General features: G+C 36.4%; 1 protein-coding gene across 1 annotated transcript in view; it reads left to right on the top strand.

Annotated features, from left to right (window-relative positions):
• Positions 1-20,471, top strand: part of Dock3 (dedicator of cytokinesis 3) — a 589,707-nt gene that overhangs the window by 475,246 nt on the left and 93,990 nt on the right. The window contains exons 18-22 of the mRNA XM_076867085.1: positions 131-302; positions 672-769; positions 3,441-3,524; positions 4,575-4,675; positions 15,870-15,951. Coding sequence (XP_076723200.1) covers positions 131-302; positions 672-769; positions 3,441-3,524; positions 4,575-4,675; positions 15,870-15,951 — 537 coding nt within the window. The remainder of the gene's footprint in view (positions 1-130; positions 303-671; positions 770-3,440; positions 3,525-4,574; positions 4,676-15,869; positions 15,952-20,471) is intronic.

Here is a 20,471-nt window from a genome sequence, read left to right as displayed (position 1 = left end):
GCAACCTGAGACTCAAGGTATAGCCTTAGGAAGATAAGAGCAAATATCAGCTCAGAAATTCCCTGGGACCTGATTTTTCCACATGGCATGGCTCCAGAAACATTTTCAGTTCTCTACTTTTCATCTACAGTGTGATGAGAATAGCACATTTAACAACCATGCTTTGTACTTGGGCCTGCCCTGCTGCAAGGAAGACTACAATGGCTGCCCTAATATCCCCTCAAGCCTCATCTTCCAGCGCAGCACCAAAGAGTCTTTCTTCATTTCCACACAGCTCTCTTCTACCAAACTCACCCAAAATGGTAGGTAATGTTGCCTGTAAGGTACCCTCCACTGACCTCAGTTGTTGGTTCCACATTGCTAGTGCATGTTAAGGGAGACAAGAGAGTATTACTTCTTCATACCAGAGTAAGAGACTTCTTTTGTTTTGAAGTTGATGGAGTCCCTCAGCAAGAGCAGCCTATGAGGTTTCCATGGTGTTAGTAGCACCAGAGTGCACATACAGGGTGCACAGATAGATCTTGGCCTTGACCTTAGCATTAAAGAGTCCATTATGATGCTCATGGCTAGTTCTCTTCCTCTAGATTTCACCTGTTCTTGTCTTGGGGAGTCTTGGCTTTGCTCAACCTTGAAAGAGCCAGGATTCACCAACTTTTGGGCTTGCTTTCTAGTGGACCTCCTTGCTCTACTGAAATGGAAGGCCTTTCCAGACCGGATCATGGACATCCTAGGGAGGCTGCGGCATGTCAGTGGGGAGGAAATTGTTAAGGTATGTCTTTTACTTTGTGCAAACATACTGCTGGGAAAGAATCTGGGTAAAAGACGTTAACTCCCCGTGATTTCTGCTAGTAAGCCTCTAAGGCTATTTCTCCAGATACATAATAGATGAATAGGAATATCTTGGAGGTTTTTCTTGTTCTGTTTCATTTGTTTCAGTTTTTTGTTAGCTAGTTTTTAATAAAAGTGTATAGCCAGGTGTAATCCAAGCTACTTGGACTGGGAGGTAAGAGGTTCACAAGTTTGAAGCGAGCCTGGGCAACTTAGCAAGACCCTTTTTCACAATAAAATTTAAAATGGCTGGGGTTGAGTACTTGCCCAGCATGCACAGGCCCTAGCTTCCATCTCTAGTACCACAAAAAGAAAAAAAGTATTTATCATACCAAGTTTATAATCTTTTAAAGACTACATTTTAATTATAATTATAAACCCATTTTCTTCACTGAGAGAAAAATTATTAGTAAAGGGCAGTGGTAAAAGCATCCTCCCAGAACCAATCCCTGTTTTTTTTTTTTTTTTTTTTGCTGCCTATATTCCTTCAGGTCTCTTCTGCCTTCTTTTAGGCCTCTTTCTCATTTTCCTTACTTTGTAACCCTTTTACCTCAACCCAACCTAATGTCTTTCTGGGTCTACTTTCCTAATTATTCAAACTCTGAATAATATTCATTCATCTGTAGCTGATGATTTTGTCCCATCTCTCACTTCAAGTCCATGCTAGTGAAACCTTTACCCACCTACCTCAACTGCTTCCTCCAGATACCTTTATGACATTTCTCATCTAATGACCTTAAGCAGGCTGACAGCAATACCACCAGTTCCCATTTGTTTTTATATGACCTCTCTAAGCCAACCATTTGTAACTTAAGCCCACCCAGACACTTGCTGGTGGTGAAAACCCAGTAGGTGAATTACACACAACAAACTGAACTCTACTGAGGAAGGTGGAGATGCTTTCAATCATCAGCAAGAGCAACAGAATATAGGCTACAGATTAAATCTTGAAAAGACGTTTTGTTCATAATGAGCTTCCTTAGCTCTGCCATCACAAATCAGTTAGCATAGATGCACGTCTGTACTTTCATTTCAGAACTCTAGTTTTTAAAGTCTGTACTTTTATAAAGTTAATGTATGAATTTGGTTTTTAATGAATTGATCTAATTATCATAGAATTTTTTAAAAATTCTTCATAGACTAATAGTAGTTTTGAAATCTGAGATAAATTGATACTCATATTTTCCTTTTAAACGTAAAAAATATTATGTTTACAGATAAGGTATTAAGAAATCTGTAGTCTTCTTAAGAAAGAGTTGTCATAGCCAGGCACGATGGCACACACCTGTAATCCCAGCAATTTGGGAGGCTGAGGCAGAAGGATTGCAAGTTCAAACCCAGCCTCAGCAACTCAGCGAGACCCTATCTCTAATAAAATATAAAAAAAGGGCTGGGGATGTGGCTTGGTGGTTAACCGCCCCTAGGTTCAATCCCTAATACAAAAAAAAAGAGAAGGAATTGTCATATTCCTGACAAGAAAACATCCTACCAGCATATCATGTTTTATTTTATTTTTTTTAAGAATTTTTTTAAGTATTTATTTTTTAGTTGTAGTTGGACACAATACCTTTATTTATTTTTATGCGGTGCTGAGGATTGAACCCAGGGCGCGCACGTGCTAAGCGAGTGCTCTACCACTGAGCGACAACTCCGGCCCCTGCATATCAGGTTTTAGTATCAGTAATTTGTCTTGATTCACCAGAAGAGAATATAAAGAGCATATGCTGATATTTTTAATTTTTAAACTTTTTTACTAGAAAAATTTCAAGCTTACCCAATAGTTGAAAATAGTATAAAAAAGAGTCCTATGGGTATCCCTCATCTAATTCCAAGAACCACTAACTCATTACCTGACCCATCAACACTCTAATCTACACTTCTACTTCATATTGTTTGAAATAAATTATAAATATTATATCATTTAACTTGGGATTTGACTGGCAAAGTATTATATTTGCTTTTTAGACTCTAAGCATCTATCAGTATTTATTAGTTTCTCTCTTTTTTAACTTAAAAAAGAAGAAAAAAGCCATATGTTCAAAAAGCAACAGCAATAAAGAACACTATCAGATTTCTTTTACTTCCACTTAGAGTCCTCATTGGCTGCCTTCTCCCTTCTCCTAGAATACTAATTCCTCAACTAAAAAATAGTTACTGTAGGTAAAGTCTAACTTGCCACACCTCATCCAAATGTACCCTATATATTTAGGTCACAGTAGAGAGTAAGGGACTGGTAAGCTCTGTGAAGACCCAAGAAATTGAGCTCTTTTTCTCAAATTTTGCATCAGAATCTGCTATTCTGCCTGGGTGTCCAATTTATTTATTTCTTTGTTTGTTTGTCTAAGATAATAGCTCTTTCCTTATAGATTTAGAACCTATTCAACAGGAAGAGCTTCCTAGGTCTTTTTCAGAGTCTTTGGGCTATAAACACCCCCTTGTCCACCTACTTATCCCTTAGCTAGGTGAAGACAGGATACAAGACAGTTTTTAAGTCCTGTTTTAAGATTCTAGATATTTCATTTTATTGAGAGTGAAATTCACTGGTATATGGGAATTTGACCATGCATGCAAGTTCCTGAGACCTGAGTCTTCTGCTTTTGATGTTGTTTCAGTTTCTTCAGGACATCTTAGATACACTCTTCGTGATTTTGGATGATAATACAGAGAAATATGGCCTGCTGGTTTTTCAGTCTCTGGTAAGTCACTTCTTGATTTTTCATTTTTATTAATTATTCCTATGACATGCTTCAAAACTTTTTAAATAAACACCCTAACTTATTAGAATGAGGCAGAAAAAGCTGCAGATATTTCCAATAGAAAAGGGACTGAGAAGTGTCACCCAAGGAAGACCAACCAATCAACCTACCAGGCAAATCTCTCCAAGATCAGGTTTGAAGAATTCAGCTTGGTCAGGTTCAAATCTAGGCTTTATAGTTCTGAATCCCCATCTTATCACTATTGCAGAGTTGCGTAGCTCCAGCAGTAGTGACCTATACCAGCAAGAGGACCAGGAACTAGTATAGGAAAAAAGATGGTCAATTTTTCACCAACAAAGTAGAATAAAACCACTGGGAAAAGCAGAGACTCACTCATGATAGTCTCCAAAACCCTGTGCAGTTCCAGAGGTCTCTGGAGGTTCTCTCCTTCTTTCATTCTATGCAGTTGTTTCAGACTCAGAGTATCAGAAGGTTGTTTTAGTAAAAACTGACAGGGATTTCTAATGTTTAGTGCATTTTTCTTAATATATCTTGTCCCACCAGATGGCTGTATATTCATTCAAGAAAAACCAGATACTGCAATCTACATGATTAGGAACCAAGCTGAGAGTTGGAATTGCCACTTGCCACCAGCCCCATTTCTGAAGGGCACAGCCTTCCATAGCTTGATGTGGCTCACAAGACAATCTTTTTTCCATCAGGTTTTCCAAGTTTTAGTGTTTATGCCACCAACACAGATAGTGTTTTGCCTGTCCCTGATTTTGATCCATATTGTACTACTCAAAATTATTGTAAAGGGAAAGGCTCAGAATAACACAGGCACAAACTAATGAACTCTGGATCTGATTGGGATACTGGGAGTGAGAGAAGAGAAAAACACAGAATGGAAATCTTATAGTTATTTCCCATGGGGAACAATAGACAAAACACTGACAGTTTGCATTCCTTGAAAAAGATAATCTGTTTCTGACTAGAGATAGGTCTGAAGCTTCCAGTGAACCCTGGTAACCTAAGCACTCTCTCTCGCAGGTTTTCATCATCAACCTACTCCGAGACATCAAGTATTTCCACTTCCGACCTGTAATGGATACATATATCCAGAAGCACTTTGCTGGAGCCCTGGCATATAAGTAAGTTGCATTTAATGTTATTATTAGGACTTGTGTTTGAGTACCAAGAAAGACTTTTTTTAAAAGTTCAGCCTGCAACCACATTCAGTTGACTTTTTTAATTTAATGTTTTTAATTGTGGTAAAATATATGTAACATAAAATTTACCATTTTAACCATTTTCTAAGTTTATAATTCAGTGCCGTTCGCATTGTTGTACAACCATCACCAGAATTCTATCCATCTCCAGAACTCTTCATTATATAAAGCTGAAACTATGTAACAGTTAGCAATAACTCCATTCCCCATTTCTCTCAGCCCCTAGAAACCACCATTCTACTTTCTATCTCTATGAATTTTGATACTCTAAGTTCCTCATGTAGGAGGAATCATAGTGTATTTGTCCTTTTGTGAGTAGATATTTCTTCAGATTTCATCCATGTTGTAGCATTTGTCAGATTATATATGTATATATATTTATTTATATATTTTTATATAAAATCAATCACATTTTATCTATTCATCTGTCTATCCATTGATGGACAAGTGGATTACTTCTCCTTTTAGCATTTTTTAAAAGTGCTCCAATGAATATGAATGTACAAATATATCTTTTTTGTTGTTGTTTATGTATTTATTTATTTATTTATTCTAATCAGTTATACATGACAGTAAGAAGCTCTGTGATTCATTGTACACAAATGGAGCAGAATTTTTCAATTCTCTAGTTGTACATGAAGCAGAGCCACACCATTTGTACAATCATACATGTACCAATGATGTCCATCTCATTCAACCATTTTTCCTACCTCTTTGCCCCCTACCCTCTCCCCTTTGCCCCATCCAAAGTTCCTCCATTTATCCCTGTGCACCCCCCTCCGTATGGATTAGCATTCACTTATAAGAGAAAACATTTGGCCCCTGGTATTTTGAAATTGACTTATTTCATATAGCATGATATTCTCTAACTCCATCCATTTACCTGCAAATGCCATAATTTTATTCTCTTTTAATTCTGAGAAATATTCCATTGTGTATATGTACCACAATTTCTTTATCCATTCATCTATTGAAGGGCATCTAAGTTGCTTCCATAGTTTAAAAATCATGAATTATGCTGCTAAAACATTGAAGTGTCTGTGGTACTAATATGATGTTTTTAAGTCTTTAGGGTATAGACCAAGGAGTGGGATAGCTGGGTCAAATGGTTGTTCCATTCCAAGTTTTCTAAGGAATCTCCATACTGCTTTCCAGATTGATTGCACTAATTTTCAGTCCCACAAGAAATGTGTGAGTGTGCCTTTCCCCCACATCCTCACCAACAAGTTACTGTTGCTTGTATTCTTGATAACTGCCATTCAGACTGGAGTGAAATGAATCTTGAGTAGTTTTAATTTGCATTTCTGTAAATGTTGAACATTTTTTTCATATATTTGTTGATTGATTGTATTTCTTCTTCTGAGAAGTGTCTCTTCAGTTCCTTAGCCCATTTGTTGATTGGGTTGTTTGTTTTTATGGTGTTAAGTTTTTTGGGGGATCTTTATATATCCTAGCGATTAGTGCTCTATCTGATGTGCATGTGGTAAAAATTTGCTCCCATTCTGTAGGCTTTCTCTTTTCACCTTACTATTTCTTTTGCTGAAAAGTAGTTTTTTCAGTTTGAATCCATCCCATTTATCAATTCTTTATTTTATTTCTTACGCTTTAGGAGTCTTGTTAAGGAAGTCAGGGCCTAATCTGACATGATGAAGATTCAGGCCTACTTTTTCTTTTATTAGGGATAGGATCTCTGGTATAATTCCTAGGTCCTTAATCCACTTTGAGATTTGTGCATGATGAGTGATAGGGGTTTAGTTTAGTTTCATTTTGCTGCATATGGATTTCCAGTTTTCCCAGCAGCATTTGTTGAAGAGGCTATCTTTTCTCCAATACATGTTTTTGGCATCTTTGTCAACTATGAGGTATTTATGTGGGTAGACATTTGATAGCATCTTCAGTTTCATTGCTTGAAATTGATCTGTTTAAATTTTCTTTCTTAAATTTTTTATTTGAAATGATCTATTTAAATATTCTTTGTCCTCTTGATTCAAGTTGGGTCGGTCATATGTCTCTAGAAATTTATCAGTGTCTTCAAGATTGTGATGTCTCCTGCTTCACTCTTCTTGCTAAGGATTGCTTTGGCTATTCTGGGTCTCTTATTTTTCTAAGTGATTTTCATGATTGCTTTTTCTATTTCTATAAGGAATGACATTGGGATTTTAATTGGAATCACATTGAATCTGTGTAGCACTTTGGGTAGTATGGCCATTTTGACAATATTGATTCTGCCTATCCAAGAGCATGGGAGATCTTTCCATCTTCTGAGGTCTTCTTCAATTTCTTTCTTTAGTGTTCTGTAGTTTTCACTGTTGAGGTCTTTCACTTCACTTGTTAGATTGATATCCAAGTTTTTTTAGGTTATTATGAATGGGGTAGTTTTACTAATTTGTCTTTCAGAGGATTCATCACTGATATATAGAATTGCATTTGATTTAAGAGTATTGATTTTATATCCTGCTACTTTGCTGAATTCATTTATTAATTCTAGAAGTTTTCTGGTTGGAATTTTTTGATCCTCTAAGTATAATTTCTCATTTTTCTGATTGTACAGGTTGCAGAATCACATTGGTCATACATTCAGTAATTTCTGTTTTATTCTGCTGCCCTTCCTATCCCCCCTTCCCCTTCCTTCCAATCTAATGAGACACACTTCTCTTTTTTGTTTTCTCCTCACAACATTATACATGTTATCAACAAATAATGATAGTTTGAGTTCTTTTTCTACTCATATCCCTTTAATTTCTTTTGTCTATATAATTGCTCTGGCTAAAGTTTCAAGGACCATGTTGAATAGAAGTGGTAAAATAGGGCATTTTTAGAGGGAATGGTATCAATTTTTCTCCATTTAGGATGATGTCGGCCTTGGTTATAGCATAGATTGCTTTTACAATTTTGAGATATATTACTACTATCCCTAGTTTTTCTACTGTTTTGAACATGAAAGGATGCTGTATTTTGTCAAATGCTTTCTCTGCATCAATTGATATAATCATATGATTCTTATCTTTAAGTCTATTGATATGATGGATTACATTTATTGATTTCTATATGTTCAACCAGCCTTGCATCTCTGGAATGAGCCTCACTTGATCATGATGCACCATTTTTAAAATATGTTTTGTACATAATTTGCCAAAATTTTATTGAGAATTTTTGTATCTGTGTTCATCAGGGATGTTGATCTGAAATTTTCTTTCTTTGATATGTCTCTGTTTTTTTATTTATGATTGTTATGTCTTATTGATGTTTGATTCCCTTAAGTAGTATGAAATGAGCTTCTTTATCCCTTTTTACTAACTTTGGTTTGAAGTCCACTTTATCTAACATGAGGATGGAATCCCCTACTTTTTTATGTGGTCCATGTGAATGATGTTTTTTCCCATTCTTTCACCTTCAGTCTGTGGATGTCTTTTCCTATGAGATGAGTCTCTTGAAGGAAGCATATTTTTGTGTCTTTTTAAAAAATCCAATCTGCCAGTCTATGTCTTTTTTTTTATTGGTTACACATGACAGTACAATGATCTTGACAATTCATACATTTGAATCAAATGGGGTATAATTTCTCATTTTTCTGATTGTATAGGTTGCAGAATCACATTGGTCATACAGTCAGTAATTTCTATTTTATTCTGCTGCCCTTCCTATCCCCCCTTCCCCTCCCCTCCCAATCTAATGAGACACACTTCTCTTTTTTGTTTTCTCCTCACAACATCATACATGTATTCTGTATGATGATGAGGGTCTCCTTCCATCTTCTGTGCAAATCCCCTTCTCCCTCCTTTTCCCTCCCACCTCTCTTCCCTATTTAGTGGTAATCTTCTCATGCTCTTCCTCCCTATCCCATTTTGAGTCAGAGAAGACATTATATCAGAGAAGACATTCAGCATTTTTATTAGGGAATGGCTAACTTCACTTAGCATAATCTGCTCTAAAGCCATCCATTTCCCTGCAAATGCCATGATCTTGTTATTTTTTAGTGTTGAGTAATATTCCATTCTATATAAATGCCACTTTTTTATCCATTCATCTATTGAAGGGCATATAGGTTGGTTCCACAGTCTAGCTGTTGTGAATTGTGCTGCTATAAACATTTATGTGGCTGTGTCCCTGTAGTATGCTCTTTTTAGGTCTTTTGGGTATAGTCCAAGAAGGGGAATAGCTGGGTCAAATGGTGGTTCCATTCCCAGCTTTCCAAGGAATCTCCATACTGCTTTCCAAATTGGCTGCACCAATATGCAGTCCTACCAGCAATGTATGAGTGTACCTTTTTCCCCACATCCTCGCCACAGTCTATGTCTTTTAATTTATGAATTTAGGCCATTGACATTCAGGGTTATTATTGAAACATGGTTTGTATTCCCAGTCATTTTAGTTTATTTTTGGTTTTTAACATCACATGGTTTCTTCTTTGATTGGACTTTCCTTTAGTGTAGTTCTTCCCTTTGCAGATTTTTCATTGTTGTTTTTCATTTCCTCTTCATGGAATATTTTACAAAGAATATTCTGTAGTGCTGGCCTTCTTGCTGTAAATTCTTTTAACTCTTGTTTATTTCATCATCAAATCTAAAGCTTAATTTTGCTGGATATAAAATTCTTGCTTGGCATCCATTTTCTTTCAGAGCTTGATATATATTGTTCCAGATCTTTTGCTTTGAGGGTCTGTGTTGAAAAATCTGCTGAGATCCAAATTGGTCTTCCCCTATATGTAATCTGATTCCTCTCTTGCAGCCTCTAAAATTCTATCCTTATTCTGTATTCTAGGCATTTTCATTATAATGTGCCTTGGTATAGATCTGTTGTGATTTTATACATCTGATATCCTCTAAGCCTCTTATATTTGATTTTCCAATTCATTCTTCATGTTTGGGAAATTTTCTGATATTATTTCTGTTGGGAGTCGCCACGGCTCCAAAGACTAACTTCCCCATCCCCCAAGAAGAGCTGTCCAATGGTGAGCCCTGCTGGCTCACATGATCCTTACCCACCAATCAGAAAGCACCCCATGCCAACTGTCAAACAACCCCTGGCTCTATAAATATGCAGATCTGTTCCTCAATAAATGGGCATTTGCTCCGAGGATGAGCCTTGTTCGTTCATTCAATTTCATTGAAGAGATTGTACATTCTTTTGGTTTGAATCTCTGTGCCTTCCTCTATCCCGATAAATCTTAGATTTGGTCTTTTGATGTTATCCCATAATTCTTGGATGTTCTGTTCATGGTTTCTTACCATCTTCACTGTGTGGTCAACTTTATTTTCAAGATTGTATATTTTGTATTCATTGTCTGAGGTTCTGTTTTCCAGGTGATATAGTCTGTTGGTGATGCTTGAGTTTTTTATTTGGTTTATTGTTTCCTTTTATTTATAGGATTTGTGTTTGTTTGTTTGTTTGTTTTTCAGAATCTCCATCTCTTTCTTGAAATAATCATCTGCTACCTGTATTTGCTCTCTTATCTCTTTGTTGAGAGTGATCAATTTTTGCCTGTATTTGCTCACTTAGATCATTCTTTAATTCGCAGATCATTTTAATTATGTACATTCTGAACTCCTCTCTGACATTTCATCTACTGCACTGTTGATGGATTCTATTGTTGTAGTATCTTGGTTTGGGGTACTTTCTCTCTTGTTTTTTCATGTTGTCTATGTGTCTTCCTCTCTTGCAGTGCAGATTTAAGGTATTGCAGCTTCTACCTTATAGTCTTATAGTATCCCTGCAGTTTGCCAATATCTCACCTTTAAGTGAGGGGAGGGTATATCAATGTTTATGACACCCAATACAACCAATATGCAGCCATAAATCAATTAGCTTCTATTTGGAAGCTATAAACAGAAATGATGAGTTCAGTTATCTTCTACCATATAACCAGTAAGTTTGCATAATGGTTTACAGTTTTTAATGGTAGACAGAGAGAGGGGTAGCTTGTGATGTTTATGAGGTAGAACATGAGAATATAGAGGTATTAGATTATAGGACTAATTAAAGGTAGTCAAAAGAAGTTGGTGGTTAGCAGGAGGAAAAACAAGAGAGGCAACCCCATCCAAGGCTCCCCAGTACCTCTGCAACAGGATAGCGTCTGTTAACGCACCTAGTAGAGATACCTCTGGTGCAGTGGGCCTTGGTGATGGTTTTCCAAGTCCTGGTTGTTGTCCCTAGATAGAAGCGGCCATGTCCCTAGTTAGTGGTAGCAGTAGCATCAAGCCTGTAGATACCTTGATGTTGGGCTTCCAGATCCTAGTCAGTGTCCCAAGGTGGAAGCTGCCCCAACTAAAGATGGTGGAGGAGGCAGCATAAGTAACCCAAAATGGCAGTGGAGGTGTCCCAAGATGGAGGCAACCACTTTCAGAGATGGGGCTGGAAGGATGAGCTGTACCGTGGCATTGGGTGACCTATTTAGTGATGCTGCAGTGTGGCATGCAGTACTGCAATGGGCAGCTGCCTCTTGACCCTGTTTGATGTCCTGTGGTGGAGATTACTACATGGTGAGGGCTATGACAGTGACTGTAATGTCCCAAAATGGAGGCAGTTTGGGTGGAGCCACATGTTGGTGAATAGGAAACCACAGTGTTGTGTTCCTCTCTGGGTTGGCAGGCCACGCAGTGTAGGTCAGATCTCTACAAATATATTTTCAAGACCCTGATTTTACTTCTTTAGGTATTCACTCAAAAGTGGAATGAATGTCTGGATCATATGGAAATTCTGTCTGTTTAATTTTTTGAGAAATGATCATACTGTTTTCAATAGTAGCTGCACCATTTTATATTCCCAACAGAACATATAGGTTATAACTTCTCCATATCTCACTGATACTTGCTATTACCTGTTTGTTTTTTGTTTGTCTGGGGCTTTTTTGTTTGTTTGTTTGTTTGTTTGTTTTTGTGTGTATGTGTGTGTGGTGCTGGGGATTGAACTCAGGGCCTTGTGCATGGGAGGCAAGCACTCTATCAACTGAGCTCTATCACCAGCCCCATTACCTGGTTTTTTGATAGTAGCCATCCTAATTAGTGGGAAGTGGTATCTTTTTGTCATTTGCATTTGCATTTCCCTAATACTTAGTGGTGTTGAATATCTTTTTGTTTGCTTATTGGCCATTTATATGTCTTCTTTGGAGAAATATCTATTTATCTTTTGTTATTTTTTAATCAGATTTTTGTTGTTGTTGTTGTCATAGAGATGTAGGAGTTCTTTATATTCTCCGGATATTGGCATCTTGTAAGTTGTATGATATATAAATAATTATTGCTAAATCCAGTATAAGCTTTCCCCCTGTTTTCTTTCAGGAGGTTTGTTTTGTTTTGTTTTGTTTTCTTTTGTTGTTTTTTTTTTTTGTTTTGTTTTTTTTTTGTCTGTCTAGTTTTAGCTCCATTTTGAGTTGATTTTGTATATTGTATAAGAAAAGTTTCAAACTTTATTCATTTTGCACATGGATATACAATTTTCCCGGTATCATTTGTTGGTCTTTTTCTCATTGAATGGACTAGACATTCTTGTTGAAAATTATTTGGCCATCCATGGGAAGGTTTATTTCTGGGATGTTTTATCCCACTATTGTAGATATCTGTCTTTATGTCAGTACAACATTGTTTTAATTTCAATAGCTTTGTACTAAGTTTTGAAATCAAGAAGTATGAGAGTTTTGTTCTTTTTCTTCAAGATTGTTTTGGCTATTCTGGGTCCTTGAGATTCCATATGAATCTTAGCATGGCATTTTCTATTTCTGAAAGAAAAAAGTATTGACATCTTAGCAACATTAAGTATTTCATTATATGAACATGGGATGTCTTTCCATGTATAGGTCTTTTCTTTAATTTCTTTCAGCAACATTGGGTAGCTATTTGTGTACAAGTCTTTCACCTCCTTACCTTTATTCCTAATATTTTATTCCTTTTGATGCTATTATAAATGGAATTTTTTTCAGATTGTTCATTGTTAGTATACAGAAACACAACTCATTTTTCTGTGTTGTTTTGTGTCCTGAAACATTGCTGAATTCATTTATTAGTCTAACTTTTTTCCCCCAGCACTGGGGATTGAATCCATGGGTAGTCTACTACCAAGCTACATCCCCAGCACTTTTTTTTTTTTTTTGAGTCGGGGTCTTGCTATGTTGTCAAGGTTGGCTGCAAATTTGCAATTCTCCTGCCTTTGCCTCCCAAATTGCTGAAATTACAGGCATGCACCACTGCAACCAGCCTCTTGTGGAGTCTTTAGTGTTTGTACATTTGAGATCATGTCACCTGAAAACAGAGATAATTTTTCATTCTGCTTTCTAATTTGGGTACCTTTTATTTATTTTTTCTTAATTATTGCTCTGGGTTGAACTCCCAGCACATGTTGGGGAAAAAAAAGTGGCAAAAGCAAGCATCCTTGTCTTATTCTTTTTTTTTTAATATTTATTTATTTTAGTTCTCGGTGGACACAACATCTTTGTTTGTATGTGGTGCTGAGGATCGAACCCGGCACGCATGCCAGGCGAGCGCGCTACCGCTTGAGCCACATCCCCAGTCCCCTTGTCTTATTCTTGATCTTAGAGGAAAAGCTTTCAGTCTTTCACTTTTGGGTATGATGTTAACTTCGGGCTTTCGGCTGACATTTTAAACCATAGTTTATTACATAGTTGGTGTACTTTTCCTTCTACGAAATGATGGTGAAGTTGCTAATAATAAGTCTTACTTTTCCTATGAGAAACATCTGAGTAGTTAAATACAGCACTCTCAAGTAAATGCCAAGTAAATGCCAAAAAAATAGACAGTCACTAAAAAAAAATAATGTAATTGGTAAACAAATATGGGAAACATATTATCTAAGACAATTGAAACAATAAGAAATAACCATTATGAAATTAGCACAAATTAAATTTTTTATTTTTTAGTTCATTACAATTATAAATAACAATGGGATTCATTTTGACACATCCATAAATGCATATAACATAATTTTCTCCACTTCAATCCCCAGTGCTAACCCTTTCCCTCTCCTTATCCACCCCTGTTCTTCTTTCTTTATTAATCTTCTTTCTATTTACTTAATTGTTTTTTAATTGGTGCATTTTAGTTATATAGAAAATTGGAATGCATTGTGATATATTCATTACATGCACATAGCATGATTCAGTCAACTTTACTCCCCTGTTCTTCCTCTCCTCCCTCCTCCTTGGTCCCCTGCTTCTATTGTACTGATCTCCCTTCTATTATTGAGATCCTCTTTTTTTAATTTCTTTTTTCTCTTTAGCTTCCACATATGAGAGAAAATATTCAACCTTTGATTCTCTGAGTCTGGTTTATTTAACTTAACATGATGCTTTCCAGTTTTATGCATTGCCAGTAATGACATAATTTATTTATTCTTTATGGCTGAGTAGAACTTCATTGTATATACCACATAACAAGCAAAGATTTTTCTCCCATTCTGTAGCTCTCTCTTCATGTTCTTGATTTTTCCCTTTGCTGTGTAGAAGCTTTTTCATTTGTCCAGATATTCCCCCCTGTGTTGCTGGGCTTCTTGCATGCTAGGAAAGTACTTGACCACCAATCTATATCCCCAACCCAGAAGCTATTTAAGGCTATCCCACTTATTGATTCTTGGTTTTATTTCTCGAGCTTCAGGAGTCTTATTAAGGTAGTTGGTGCCCATGACCAACACACAGGCAACACATGCCTATGTGTTGGAGTATTGTTCTTATGTTTTATTCTAGCTGTTTCACTGTTTCTGACATAATTCCTAGGTCTTTGGCCCACTTTGAGTTGATTTTTGTGCAGGGTGAGAGGTAGGAAATCTAGTTTTATTCTTCTACATATAGCTATCCAGTTTTCTCAGCACCAATTTGTTTAAAACGTTGTCTTTTCTCTAAAGTATGCTTTTGTCAAGTTTGTCAAGGATCAAATGACTGAATTTATGTAGGTTTGTTTATGTGTTTTCTAGTATATTTCATTGGCCTTCATACCTGATTTTATGCCAACATCATGCTCTTTTTGTTTCTATAGCTCTGTAGTATAAATTGATATCAGGTATTGTGATGCCTCCAGTCTCACTCTTGTTGCACAGGATTGCTTAGGCCATCCTGACTCTTTTATTCTTCCATGTAAATTTTAGTGCTGTGAAGATTGTCATTGGTATTTTGATGGGGATTTCATTGAATCTGTAGATTGCTTTTGGTAATATGATCATTTGAAGATATTAATTCTGACTATTCATGAACATGTTAGGTCTTTTCATTTTGTAAGTTCTTCAATTTATTTCTTCAGTGTTTTATAATTTTCAATGTAGAGATCTTTTACCTCCTTAGTTATATTTATTCCTAAGTGAAATTAATAGCACAGTTGTTGAAACATAAATAAAACCCAACAGTGGCAATGCTGTGGAGTCATTGGAATTCTGATACTTTGATATAATTTTGGAGAGCAGATACTGCACTAAGTACTTTGTGTTTGAGATGTACTGTTATTTTCTCCATATTTTAAATTAAAAGAATGAGTGAGGCACAGTGAAGGACATAACTTGCCTAAGGATGCAGGACTAGATACTGATTGGTCTCAGACCACAGTGAAGGACATAACTTGCCTAAGGATGCAGGACTAGATACTGATTGGTCTCAGATGTGACCACAATCTGCACTCTTTCTTTCTTCTGTGGTCTCTTGCCATATAAATATGTAGACCTACTGACCCAGAAATTCCATTCCTCTCAGGTGACTCAGTCCTCAGGAAATGAAGTAGATGGGATGGGATGACATATGGAACTGTTTGCTTTAATTCAGAGTCCATTGTTTACCAGTCAGTGCTGTATGTTCTGACAGGCTTTAAAGAGAAGCAAAGTATACATTCAGTCCAAGTCTTTGAGAAGAGGAGAATGGGAAAGAGTGATGGTAATTGCTGATTAAAATGTAGCAATGCCTTATGGGTAAGGAATATTTGTCTCAGATGGGTAAGGAATATTTGTCTCAGATAATCTCAAAATTTCACAGCTGAAATGGATTCATTACCTCCTTCTAGCTCATCAACAGAATATTATTTCCTATTTGACTAATTCAGTGCTGAATTTCCTGTTTGACTAATTAAACATTTTAGTCTGCATTGCCTTTAGACTGAAGTGGGATCTCTGTAACTTTTCTCTTTTCTAGGGAGCTCATTCGCTGTTTGAAGTGGTATATGGACTGTTCAGCAGAATTGATTCGGCAGGACCATATTCAGGAAGCCATGCGGGTAATGTATTGAGCTTACCATACATAAGGAGACCAAACCTGAAGTTAATGTGAGTAATTTCAGTGGTATAGTGTGCAAAACAGGTGTAGATATCCTGCTTTCAGGAATGACTGCTTGATCCACATAATTTCTGTTTCTTTACCTCAATTGTGCCCAGAAGATCTTTATTCCTGATAATACTGAAGTGGGAAGGAAAGATAATGTATACATGGCTGCTGGTCATTTTCTCTTGCCAGATCAGTATCAGTCCAGTCCACTGGCTAAAATATTGTTAACGCCTTCTAAGCCAATGTTGATAATAATATTGATTAGAATTAAGATTTTCTAACACTGTTTCCTTCTTTGGTGGTTACTAAACAGTATTTTTTGGAAATATTTTATTAAAAAGAACTAAAAGTATGTGGGTATATTGAAAAGAAGATCATTTAAAAACCTTAGCCTTGGGAAGTAACTTGATTTTTCCATGGTCTAGGCCACCTGTCAGAACCCCTACTCAAACAAGTTCCCTGACAATGTACCCTGTTTTTGCATTGCTGGGTGATTCTAGTTGACATAGCCTTTTAGTCAGCTTTTTTGCTGCTATGACTAAAAAATCCGACCAGAACAACTGTAGAGGAAAAAAGGTTTTTTGAGGGCTCATAGTTTCAAAGGTCTCAGTCCATTGATAACTGGCTCCCTTCCTCAGGGCTCAAGGTGAGGATGAATATCATGGCAGAAGAGTATGGTGGAGGGAAGCCGTTCACAAGATGATCAGAAAGCAGAGAGACTCCACTCATCATATACAAAATATATACCCCAAAGGAATGCCCCCAATGCCCCACCTTCTCCAGCCACACCCAACTTGCCTCCAGTTACCACTCAGTTAATCCCATCAACTGAGATTGAGTAATTGATCCCATCAGAGGGATTAATTCACTGACTGGGTTAAGATTATCATAACCCAATCATTTATTTTGTAAACCTTCTTGCATTGTCTCACACATGAGCTTTTAGGAGACACCTCATATCCAAACCATAACACATGGAACTGTCTTCACTGTCAGTTAACTTCACTATCTGGTAGCTTCTTTTCATGGCTACTGCTTCTGTTACAGAGAACCACATATAACACTGTTGGTCTCTTTTTTGCTCAGAAGTTTCCCAGAAAGCTGTTGTGTCCTCTGGGAACTTAAAGCAAAACCATGCTTTTTCATTCTGTCCCTGTCTTTTCTTGTACTTTTTTGTGTTGTTTTTCCACAATATTTTCCCATCCTTTCCACATACCAATAAAATAAAAATGGCAGCAAAGTAGTTATGCTATTTCTCTTCTTCTTTTAATTTTACATCATCTATACCAAGTATAGGGCCTGTGTTTTTGTTCTTCAGAAGAACAAATTAAAAGGTCAAAATTAAGTCATAGATTATGTGTTTACCCTGCCTGTTCTCTGCATGTTTTGTAAAAATCTGAAGCCATAAGTCTTATTTCTACCATCCTTTATACAAATGTCAACTGAGGAGTCACCATTAGTTCTGGTACTAAGATGCAAAAAAGAGTAAGACCATCCAAGCCCTTGAAGAACACATTAGCAGTATCCTAAGGGGAAATAGGCAAAAACACAGATGTAGAACAGGGTGCTGAGTGTAATGTGAGAGCTGGGACCTAGATTCTGTTCTCAGAACCCCAGCACTTGTTCCCCTATCATAATTGAAAGCACAAAAGTTGAGTTAAATGCACAAGATTCTATATGAGCCCCTGAATTAATTGCTTAGAGATACTGTAGAAAGCATCATAGAAGTTTTCTCCTGATAATTGTGCAGTCAGTATTGCTTGAGACTGCCATACATCTGACAAATTGTATTGGCCCCTTTGGAATTCAACATGTACCCATTCAGAAAAGGCTAAGCCTTCATTCAAGTGGGTAAAGACAAACAATAAGCATGTAAAACAGATAAATACACAGGGTTAGTTTAAAAAACTACTCTGAAGGAAATAAACCAGACTTTGGGATAGCCTGTCTGGAGAGGAAGGTATACTTCAGATCAAGGGCTGAGGGAAGGCTTCTGAGAAAGCAACCTCTGAGCTAAAATGAGTATTAAGAGCTGGGAGACAAGCATTCCAGGATGAGAAAGCAGCATGTTTAAAAAGCTTAGGTTTTCAAGGAAAGGTTTTCAAGAAAAGCTTAGGTTTCCAAGGCAGCCAATATGACAAAGCAGGGACTTTCTAGTGCTATATTGGATATGTGAAGTGACAGGGAAAATTGAGTCTGATTCTAAGGGGTCTGGATTTAGTTGCATTGATGACAAGGCCATTTATGGAAGTGGAGGATTCTGGAGAAGATCGGTTTTCATTAGGAATAAGAGTGCCATTTCAGGGAACACTTTTTTGAGATACTTTCATACTTGCTCTTGACATTTCACCGTTGCTCTCATGCATCTTACATTAAGATTTTATCATTCCATTTCTCCTTTTTCACTTGCATATTTCACTCTGCAAGTTTCCTTGTCCAAATTAGTAAGTCTGTCTAATCCTGTTTTCATCCTTCTTCCCAGGAAGCATGCTCCGACCCAATACCTCTCATTCTAGCATCTTAAACTGTGGAAAAATATTTTTTATTACTATTTATTCAATATATTTGCTACTCACAATCTCATTTTTCCTTTCACTTTCAGAATCATGACCTTTAAATACAGGTTCTGATGAAAATAGGATTATTTTCTTGTTATATTGTTTGTTCACATATGAGTGACTTAGAGGAGTATCATTATAGACTTGAGAATGGCTTTTGAGGAGGTGTTCCACAAAGATAGCACATTTTTTGCTGCTGAGTTTTGTCAATTCCTGTGATAAATAGATATTTTAAATAAATACATAAATAAAAAGCTACTGGAGCTAGATCATAAGCATGGGCCAAGCTGCAGGGACTCCTTAGAATCAAATTCTGCTCCCAAGCCATTTTGTGGGAACTTTGTCTTCTATATTGTTCATGAAGTACTTATGGAAGGTGTTCTGATGGGGAATGGTGGATAATGAATATGTCAGACCCATCAGCTTCTATGCAATCTGTGACAAGTTTTCTCCAGACTTCTGTGACCTCTGATGAGAAGGTAGGCGTTGTACTAGATCCTGGCTTTTTCTCAAAAGATACAGAAGACTCCTTAAAGGATATTCTTGCAATAAACTCAAAAGTAGTTGTATCTTTGCCTTGAAGCCTTGTATTTTGAGAAACTTAATTTTCTTTTCATCCTGAATTCAGCTCTTTCCATAATAGCCTGTGTCTCCTTAATTCCAGAATTTCAGAAAATAGTTGTAAAATATTTGATTTTTCTCCCAGTAAGAATAGAGTTGCTGCTTAGTGACAATTTGGATTTCGGGGGAAATTTTTTAAAAATAAAGTATCTAATAATGAAGAATACAAACAATAATAAATGCTGGCAAGGTTGTGGGGAGAAAAGTACACTTGGGTGCTTTTTCTTTTGCAAACTAGTACAATCACTATGAAAAGCAATATGGAAATTCAAAAAAAAATAGGGATGAACCACCATATGACCCCCACTCCTTGGTATTTTCCCCAAAAATATATATTATTATATATATATATATATATATATATATATATATATATATATATATATATATATGTGTGTGTGTGTGTGTGTGTGTGTGTGTGTGTATGTATGTATCTATATCTGTGTATATGTATAGATAGATAGATATAGATATAGATATACACACACACAATGGAGTTCTACTCAGCCATAAAGAAGAGTGAAATTATAGTTGATGCTGGGTGCAGTGGCGTACACCTGTAATCCCAGCAGATCAGGAGACTAAAGCAGGAAGATTGTAAGTTCAAAGCCAGCCTCAGCAAATTAGTGAGGACCTAAGCAAAATCAGCAAGACCTTGTCTCTAATAAAAATAATTTTTTAAAAAAAAAGGTTGGGGATGTGACTCATTGGTTAAGCATCCACTAAGTTCAATCCTCATAACAAAAAAAAAGGAAAAGAAACTATAGTATTTGCCTGTAAATGGATAGAAATGAAGAATATCATGCTAAATGAAATAAGTCAAACTCAGAAACTCAAAGCTTAAATGTTTTCTTTCGTGTAAAAGCTAGAATAAAATAAAAGAAAGGGGGAGGGAAGAATAAGATAACATAAATAACCACTCAAATATAAATTAACAGATAAGAAAAAGGAACTATAGTAGAGTAGAGGAAGGAGAATGGGAGAGTGGAGGAGAAAGGGGGAGGGGAAAGGGATAGGGGAAGGGGGCATCATGAACTGAAATCAATTTCCTTGCATGTATGAGTTTGTCAGGATGAACCCAACTACTGTGTATAACTATAAAGCTCTAATTTTCTTTGTCTTTTTTAATTTGTTCTTTTTAATTATACATGACAATAGAATGTGTTTTGACATATCATACATGGAGTTATATATGGAGTATAACTTCCCATTTTTGTGTTTGTACATGATATGTAGTTACACAGGCCACATGAATTCATATATGAACATAGGAAAGTTATGTCTGATTCATTCT

The sequence above is a fragment of the Callospermophilus lateralis genome, chromosome 10, assembly GCF_048772815.1.
Source record: "Callospermophilus lateralis isolate mCalLat2 chromosome 10, mCalLat2.hap1, whole genome shotgun sequence".
NCBI lineage: Eukaryota > Metazoa > Chordata > Mammalia > Rodentia > Sciuridae > Callospermophilus > Callospermophilus lateralis.
This window is presented reverse-complemented; position numbering and strand designations above follow the sequence as displayed.